The sequence below is a fragment of the Engraulis encrasicolus genome, chromosome 19, assembly GCF_034702125.1.
Source record: "Engraulis encrasicolus isolate BLACKSEA-1 chromosome 19, IST_EnEncr_1.0, whole genome shotgun sequence".
NCBI lineage: Eukaryota > Metazoa > Chordata > Actinopteri > Clupeiformes > Engraulidae > Engraulis > Engraulis encrasicolus.
In genome coordinates, this window is record NC_085875.1 from 20825247 (window position 1) to 20835246 (window position 10000).

Below are 10000 nucleotides of genomic sequence, written 5' to 3' on the forward strand. Positions count from 1 at the left end.
GTCTGGGCCCGGGACAAAGACATCTGAAAGGGCCCCAAATCCAATACATACCATGTAATGAGGATCAAATTCTGCCCCCGCCCCCTCTCCCTAGGCCTGGGACAAGTGACCCCTTTGTCCCCCCCTGACTGCTCCCCTGTGTGTGTGTTTTTGTGTTTGTGTGTGCGTGTGCGTGTGCGTGTGCGTGTGTGCCTGTGTCCGCGCGTCAGTGTGTGTGTGTGGAGGAAGGTGGAGTTTAGAGAACTGTGAAGGGTAAAACGGGTAAAAAAATGTGTGATGTACGGCCTGGGCTGATATTAAAACAGCCTATAATCTTTTAAATGGATTACAACAAATAAATTGTAGCCAGGAGGAAGGACATGCCAGAATGAGATGTCAGAATATCAGCGTAGTGCTGCTGTGTGTGTGTGTGTGCACTGTGTGTGTTTGTGTGTGTGTGTGTGAGCACTCGTCTGTCTTTCTTTCCCTCTCTCTGTCTGTCTGCCTGTCTGCCTTTTTGAATCTATGTCTGGGTGATTATCTGTGAATGAATGTCTCTGTGTGTGTCTGTGTGTGTTAAATGAATGTGTGCGCATTTCCATATTCAGCCAGTGGGTTTTTTGTGTCTAATTGTGTTTGTGCATGTGCGTGCGCGTGCGTGTGCGTGTGTGTGTGAGAGTGTGTGCGTGTGCGTGTGCGTGTGTGTGTGTGTGTGTGTGTGTGTGTGTTTGTGTGTGTGCGTGTGCATGTGTGTGTGTGTGTGTGTGAGTGAGAGCGCGTGTGTGTGCTTTTGTGTGTGTTGTGTGAGTGCGTCCGTGCATGTGTGTACGCCTGTGTGTGTGTATGTGTGTGTACCCACACTGTAAATGTACGTTGATGAGCCTCATTGTGTCTCAGTGCTGCTGGTGCTTCTGGTCTATCATACCCTGCTGCTCTCTGCCTCAATTTAACCACATTAGCTGCTGCTGAAGGCTCTTATTGGGAGCAGGGACGGAGCTATAGGGAGGACAAGCAGGGCATTTGCCCGGGGGCCCAGGGCCCTCCTGTATTGGTGGTGGGGGCCCTATTGTAAACTTGGGAGGTTGCATGGGGGCCCCCATCATTGTCTTGCCCTGGATGCCCTATGTGCAATTGTTCCGTCACTGATTGGGAGTAGCGTAGCCAAACCATCCACACACACACGGACCCTTCACTCACACTCACAATGGCATTCTCCTCGTTTCTCTATTCTTCTTTTATGTTCTAACTCTTCTGTCTTCTCTTCTCTTCTCTTCTCTTCTCTTCTCTTCTCTTCTCTTCTCTTCTCTTCTCTTCTCTTCTCTTCTCTTCTCTTCTCTTCTCTTCTCTTCTCTTCTCTTCTCTTCTCCTCTCTTCTCTTCTCCTCTCTTCTCTTCTCTTCTCTTCTCTTCTCTTCTCTTCTCTTCTCTTCATGCATGTCTGGCAGACAGACAGACAGACAGACACACACACACACACACACACACACACACACACACACACACACACACACACACACACACACACACACACACACACACACACACACACAAATGCTCACACACACACAAATCCTTGCTGTTCTTCTATCTCCATTGTACCCACTGTCTCACGGTCTGCCTATGTTCTGTGTGTGTGTGTGTGTGTGTGTGTGTGCGTTTGTGTGTGTGCTTGGTATGACATCTGCAGAGCCGTCCTACATCACCATGGCGCCCCCTGCCTGTGGCGTGCTGAAGAACTGCTCCCTGGCAGAGCTTGACTGCCTCTACGGCTTCCGCCTGGATGTCAATGGCTGCCGCACCTGCCACTGCAAAACCCGTGAGTGAATTCACTGACACACGCACACACACACACACACACACACACACACACACACACACACACACACACACACACACACACACACACACACACACACACACACACACACACACACACACACACATCAACGGCTGCCACACCTGCCACTGACCCATGCCACTGCAAGCGTGCACCCCCGAGTGTCCCGACACACACAAAGCCAAAACATACACACAGTCACATACAAACACACACACTTGCAGGTGCAAGTTTTCACACAAACTGTCTCAGCAGCCCATCAAGACTCATTAGTGCCGCAGTGCCCTGACACACACACACACACACACACACAAACATGGGAGGGAAAAAAATTGTGCCCATAGACACACACACACGCACACAAATGCACACACACACACACACACACACACACACATACACACACACACACACATACACACACACACACACACACACACACACACACACACACACACACACACACACACACACACACACACACACACACACACACACACGTACACACACACACACACACACACACACACACACACACACACACACACACACACACACACACACACACACACACACACACACACACATACACACACACACGCACACACAAACATACCTACCCACTCACTCACAGTCACCGCTCTAATGGATGTTGTCTAGAGCAGACTACAGGCTTCAAGCTTCAGGCTTGGCATTTGGAAGAGGACTGTTGTTTATTCCAACTCACTGCCTCAAACCAAAAAACCGCCACCGGTGCACACCAAACAGCTCAATTCATTCCATTCCTATTATTGTGAAATTATGTTTATTGAGTTTATTCAGGTGTCCGTATCAAATTTGAATGGTCAGAAATTCATCCAATTCATATGATGGCATTTGAGGACAAACACATATTCCTGTGACTCACTTTCTTTTGACTCAGAAATTTCACTTTTTAATTCATGTAAAGTTCTAATCAGCTGATGTTTTTGAACAAATATATTACTTGGCATTCTTGACTGAAAATCTCAAGAAACTATAACTAACACCCACCATACAGCTCATTTTATTCTATTAAAATGGTGGCATTTGAGGACAAATACATCCCAGTGAGTAATTCTGAAATGTAAAGCTTAATCCTTTATCTGACATACTTCAATGGCATAACTTCCCCAGAGAGACACATGGGTGTGTATTGGTGACGTCCTTTCTGATCAGCTGAATTTATCACACAAATGCATTAGAGTTATAACTAATATTGTCATTCTTGACGCAAAAGTTAAAGAAGCTTCTGCATTTGTCTTGTTTTGTTTGGTCAGGGAATTGGGAGAGGTCTAACAAAACTTCAGGTGTCGTCATTAAAATGGCCAGGGGGATTTTCAACTGTGTTGCGATAAGGACATTTAGGATTAGTTTTTTCCATATTCACGGTGTTTATTTGGACAGATGTGTGCCTCCCCTTTGTCTGTTCGTGTGAGTGTGAGTGTGTGTGTGTGTGTGTGTGTGTGTGTGTGTGTGTGTGTGTGTGTGTGTGTGTGTGTGTGTGTGTGTGTGTGTGTGTGTGTGTGTGTGTGTGTGTGTGTGTGTGTGTGTGTGTGTGTGTGTGTGTGTGTGTGTGTGTGTATGTGTGTGAGTGTGAGTGTGAGTGTGTGTGTGTGTCGGGGCATATGCATAGCATCTCTGTTGTTGTTCCTGCTGGCCACTCTCCCCTGCATGCCCAATGCCACCTGCGTGTGTATGTGCGTGCATGTGTGTGTATGTGCAAGCGCGCATGCGTGCATGCATTGTGTATGCGTGCGTACGTGCATGCGTGCCTGCGTGCATGCATGCGTGAGTGAGTGCGTGCCTGTGAGGTATGTTTGTCTTAGTGAGTGTGTGTGCCGTGTGCATACGCGCATGTGGGTGTGTGGTGTGCCATACGGAGTGTGCCAGTCCCAGTGCCCTGGTCAGGGGCTGGTGTGCTTTGTTTGATGTCAGTTATTACACCCTCTCTCCCAGCACAGCGTGGCGCCTGTCCGCTCCGCTCTGCACTGGACTCAGAGAGGAATACCAATCCGGACACTCACTCTCCGAAAAAGTGCATGTGGGGACAGAGACGTAGAGAGAGAGAGGGAGAGAGGGAGTGAGGAAGAGAGAGAGAAAGAAGCAGAGTTAAATGTTGAAAAAAAAATGAAGGATAAGGAAGGGTGGAATTCAAAGAGAGTGAGAGAAAGTGACTTGAGGATAGAGGGGGAGGGAAATGATATGAGAAGCAGAGAAGATGAGAGGATGGAAGAGGTTTAGTCAAGAACGAGAGAGAGAGAGAGAGAGAGAGAGAGAGAGAGAGAGAGAGAGAGAGAGAGAGAGAGAGAGGAGGTTTAGTCACAGAGAGGATGAGCATGAGGCATTGAAGAGAGGAGAAGTGGTTGAGTCATGGTAACATATCTTTCTATCTAAAAGTTTGCTGTATAAAACATGAATCATATTCATTGGAAGTGAGAGTAGAGGAGGTTTAGTCATAGTAACATGGTGGGAATAGTAACAAGTGGCAGAAACACAGACAAACAGATGGAGCATGAAGGAGACGGATGAGGAGAAGAACTGAGGATATAAGAGAGACTGGAAGAGGTGTAGCTAGACCACAGCAGAGAGAGAGAGAGAGAGAGAGAGAGAGAGAGAGAGAGAGAGAGAGAGAGAGAGAGAGAGAGAGAGAGAGAGAGAGAGAGAGAGAGCAGCTCCACACATATTAGATTTGGTGTTGGTTTCAGATTGTGTTGCAGTCACATGCACATATGGGTAGATATATACAGTACAAGGCAAAACACACACACACACACACACACACACACATACACACACATGCACGCACGCTATGGAAGCACGCACACACACACACACACACACACACACACACACACACACACACACACACACACACACACACACACACACACACACACACACACACACACACACACACACACACACACACACACACACACACACACACACACACACACACACCTGCAAGCGTTCTTCCTCTCTGAAGCTTAAGTTTAAGTTTTTTACGTTACGAACAGCCAACCTGTTCTGCAGTCAAATAATTGCCCACCTCTCTTGTTTCTATGGCGACAGGCCCTTCCGTAATGATGGCAGTAATGTAGTGATGATCCTTTTGTTAAATTATTCATTTCATTTCCTCCTCATCTCTCTCTCTCTCTTTATTCCAAGGTGCTACAGTATGTCTTCTACTGTCACTATAGTTTGGAGTGAAAGCTTCAGTGTGTACTCTACCGTGTGGTAATGCAGTTTTTGATCATCGGTTCTGTGGAAATCAGGTGGGGCCATTGTTGAAGATCTGCTGAAGCTTCTGCTATGCTCAGTGGGGAGTTGTTAGCTATTTAGCGATTATATATGTTCTGTAGGAAACAAGGCGTATTGATGGTGGCGGATAAGAGGGTTGGGGTCTCTGTCTACTTCTGTTTCCCCTTTGTTCTGTCTCTCGCTTTCTCCCTCTCTCTTTCTTTCTCTCTCTCTCTCTCTCTCTCTCTCTCTCTCTCTCTCTCTCTCTCTCTCTCTCTCTCTCTCTCATTCAGTTAAAAAGGCTTGTTCATGGTTTTGCTGCAAAGTATCTCACTTAATGTTAATAACTATAATGAGCTTCCATGCCATTAACAAGCACCAAAAAAGAAATTCACATAGACCTGTAACATATAAAAGCCTTCCATGCAGCTGTAAAGTGCTGCTAAAAGAAGGAAAAAGCAAGAATCTGACATATTCTGACCAGCACTCTCGCTCTTGCTCTTGTTGCACGGAGAGCACCCAAAAGGGGTTATTCTCATTACCGACATCTGAGTACATCATTCAGCTCAATAGACATGGGAGCGGCATGTCAGGGCAGGAGGCGAGCGAGCGGAGCAGGGCGAAACGAGCCGGGGAGCGAGTTAGAGCTTGAACGAGGGGCTTCAGCCCTCAGCTCCCCGTGCAGGCATACTAATGACTTTTTCATGGGTCAGCCAGGCTTGCAGGTCCATTGTAAAGTCTCTTATGAAATCATTAAACACGCTCTTTCATCCCGCCGAGACTAAAAGTGGACTTAAACTATAGATTTTATCAGTGTAATCTTAGTGGAGGGGGGTTTGGAGGATGGAGTGAGAGCCATCTCCTTTGAAACATGCTAAAGGCGTTTGTTAGCTAGCAGGGAATTAATGGGCTTCTTTTTCATCCATTAAGGGGCTTGCTTTTTGCAGGTGGTGGTGGTGCAGTGCTGCCATGGCTAATTGTTAAAGGGGGGTACTCTTAGAAGCGGTGTCCATAACGGATTGCCCAAGAAAGAGAGCCAAAGGCCCTTATAAAGGCTCATAATGGCCCTTAGTGCGTTAGCCAGAGGCTTCAGACATGCATTGCAAGTCATCCATGTTTTTTTTATTTGTTCAAAGTGCCTTCGGTGGATATTAAAATCAAAGCCACTGTGCTGGTGGTGGTTGGATGACAACAACAACAACAATGACAATAATAACAAGAGCTGGAGTTGTCCTGTCTGGCTTTAGTTTGATTCCTTTGTATGTTTAAGAACATGTGAGGAAATAGACAAAAAAGCTGACTGGGACTTTGAAGACAGAGAAAAGGATGATGACGAAGGTGAAGAAAAAAACAACTTAAAGCAACACTATGCTGTTTTCATCTGATCTCATTACTGGCATAGTGTGGACATGGCCTTCTGGCGGTTACTTCAAAAGTGCATTTTATGTCATATATTGATGAATCATTTCGGATACATTTGAAGCTTGGAAAAAATGGTTTATGTTGCTTTAAAAAAAAACTCAGTTCCTGCTAAATGTGGTACATTGTTCCTGATCATTGGTGATAAACCTAAAATACTCAAGCCTTCAAATCTGAAGCAACACCCTTACCATTAGCCCATAGCTGAATCACTTGGAAAAAAATGGCACAGGACTCTTCGACTCTTCTATTAGAGTATACTGGTATTCAGGATACCCGTGTACATACTGTAGTCACTAACCCAGCAAGTGTTTTTGTCTCTCTGCTGCCCTCAACAGGAGAGGAGTTGTGTAGCGGCCTGATCGCAGGCTGCACCCTCAAGTGCCCGTTTGGCTTCCAGACCGACGCCCATGGCTGCGCGGTGTGCCAGTGTCGCCCACGGCCCAAGAAGTGCAAGGCGGTAGCCTGCGACAAGGAGTGTCCTTTCGGCTTCATGTAAGTGTTTATGCTTGTGTGTGTGTGTGTGTGTGTGTGTGTGTGTGTGTGTACAAGTGTGAGTGTGTGAGCGTGTGCGTGTGTGTGTGTGTGTGTGTGTGTGTGTGTGTGTGTGTGTGTGTGTGTGTGTGTGTGTGTGTGTGTGTGTGTGTGTGTGTGTGTGTGTGTGTGTGTGTGTGTGTGTGTGTGTGTGTGTGTGTGTGTGTGTGTGTGTGTGTGTGTGTATGTACGTGTGTGTGCTTGTGTGCATACTTGCCCATTAGTGTGAACTAGACATGAAAGGGAGGAAAAATACAATTTTCTTCTGTTGACCCAGAGACTCATTTCTGCTCTCATTCATCTGTTTAATAATACACTAGCACATTGCCATGTGTGTGTGTGTGTGTGTCTGTGTGTGTGTGTGTGTGTGTGTGTGTGGACAAAGAAGCCACGCTACCTCTTTTGTTGATACACACTGTCCAATCGGATCTTTTTTTCCATACCTTACTCATTATATATTCTCTGCCTAGTCATGTCTCTTTCTTTCTTTCTGTTTGTGCGTGTGTGTGTGCGTGCGTGTGTGCAGGTGCTTGTTTTTTTTGTCTCCAAGATCACCTTCTCTGAAAGATGCAACTCAATTACAGGTCGTTTACAAAGGCATCACTTTGACCCCTTCACACACAAACACACACACACACACACACACACACGCACACACACACACACACACACACACACACACACACACACACACACACACACACACACACACACACACACACACACACACACACACACACACACACACACACACACACACACACACACACACACACACACACACAAGCAGCCCAAACATAAAAAGCTCTACACTAGCACTATTGCACCTAATGAAGTTGTTGGGTTCAGGTTCTTTGTCTCTTTTGGGTCTTGTTATTCGGAGCTGAAGCGGCACCTTTGTAAACACCTGGCGGTTAATTAAATCCTTGTCAGATTACCGCACTTGATACGGTTTAAGTGCCAATTGGCAAGACCTGCCAGAGGTTGAGAGGATTCTGTCCTGTCATCGCCTTCCACGCCATGCATTCCTGTTTTTGTCATTCTCTTATCTCTTTTTCTGTCTCTTTCTTTTTTGCTATCTATCTATCTATCTATCTATCTATCTATCTATCTATCTATCTATCTATCTATCTATCTATCTATCTCTTTTTTCTTTGTTTTCATTTCCTTTGTTCTCATCCCTCCTTTCTTCCTATTTCTGTTTCTCTTTCTTTTTTTCTCTGCACCGTTGCTCTCTCCCCCTCTCTCTGGTTGTGTCTCCGCCTGCCATCCATGCTCAGGTGTAAAATAATGGTGTGGGAGCGTAGATACATCATGACAGAGCATCTGCAGGAACAGCAGCGTGTACTTCCATCAGCAGGTTAAGTAGACATGCACAGACGCTCAAACTCAGAGCCAGCTCAGGGACGTGAGCGATGGACCGGTCAAGGGAGTTTTTTGTCACACTGTGCTCAGAACAGATGTGGGCTATTTAGAGGAGGGAGACAGAGAGAGAGAGAGAGAGGGGGAGAGAGAGAGAGAGAGAGAGAGAGAGAGAGAGAGAGAGAGAGAGAGAGAGAGAGACGGTCCTTATGACTCAAGGTTTGAGCGATGGGCCATTCAAAAGAGTTTTGTCGCACTGGACTTACAACAGGTTTGTGTCTTTCTGTATACTGGAGAGAGGGGGTTGTGTGTCTGTGTGTGTGTGTGTGTGTGTGTGTGTGTGTGTGTGTGTGTGTGTGTGTGTGTGTGTGCGTGTGCGTGCATTTATGTTATTTTTCTCACTTAGTCTTTGGAATGCAATTCACAATTGTACCTATTGTTGTGTTATTTGCCAAATGGATGCATTTGTAGTGTTCCATTGTCATACAGCAAATTTAAAGCAAAGCAAAAGAGACAAACAAAGGGGGTGGAAAGAGAGAACAGGTGCAGCAGCAGGTACACTCGTCCACAGTTTAGCTCTCCTCTTTATTGCACCACCAGTTCAGACGAACAAATTTTGCTCCTGTCTAGCGTGTCTTAATCATATTTTTTTTGTTGGATAAATCCCTCATTTAGAGAACAGCTAATAATCTCCAGCCATTTGCTAGCAGTGTAATAAAGCAGATTTATGGCAAGATGGATGCTTAATAAAAACTCATCAAGGGATGAAGGGGGGAAATGCTTTGTCACAAATCACCCGCGATTAATCGCCTGATTTCACTGTAATAGCGACACTTTTGTTCCTATATCCGTCAGGTGCTAATAGTGTTAGCCATTATGCCCCACCGTCCCAACGCTACGATAATGTTATATATGTTTATAATTTCGGCGCGTGATCGCTACAGTGTTAGCGCGCTCTACATAATTTCACATGATGCCTTGTGAAGAAGCGTAATGGTGTGGCAGGGATAGTTTATGAATCTCTTCCATCATGCTCCATTACTCCAAAGGGGCCGTTGTATTAGATTATACTGTATATGCTAAGTACAGGCTTTGTGGGTTTAGCTTGGTAAACCAGCCCTTTGCACTGTACTGGATTTTATAGCGATGCTCTAGCTGTGCTGGGTTCTCGCTGCGATGTCAAACCAGATCCATTTTGAAGCAAAGCAGGTACATGCGATTTCCAGTTTCAGACAGAAAATAGTGTTGTTTATGTCTATGCCACTGAATGTCATCAGACCAATCAGGAAACAGCGTGAGTGTATGCATGAGAGTATGAGTGGCGAGTATGTTGCAACCCCAGTAGGCCAGCCAAGTGATGAAGTGTTGCGCACATCCAAGACTCGGGTGCAGGACAAAAGGTGAGACACTATGGAAATAAAGATGGAATGTCTGTACAGTAGCTCACGTTTTTGTTTTGGTTCTTTTCCCCCAAGTGAACATTTTCGAGCTATGTGCTCCTCATCAGAGCAAGTGTGCAGACATTCCACCTTTATGTTGCAACCCCAGGAAGCAACCCCAGGCTACAACAGTAGGTAAATACTGCAAATAATTGAACAGAGAATAGGTG

The 10000-nt window shown here is 45.9% G+C and overlaps 1 protein-coding gene across 1 annotated transcript in view; it reads left to right on the forward strand.

Annotated features, from left to right (window-relative positions):
• crim1 (cysteine rich transmembrane BMP regulator 1 (chordin-like)) overlaps positions 1–10000 on the forward strand; it is a 230324-nt gene that overhangs the window by 171235 nt on the left and 49089 nt on the right. Inside the window, exons 8-9 of the mRNA XM_063183781.1 lie at positions 1666–1794; positions 6834–6990. Of these exons, the coding sequence (XP_063039851.1) occupies positions 1666–1794; positions 6834–6990 (286 nt within the window). The remainder of the gene's footprint in view (positions 1–1665; positions 1795–6833; positions 6991–10000) is intronic.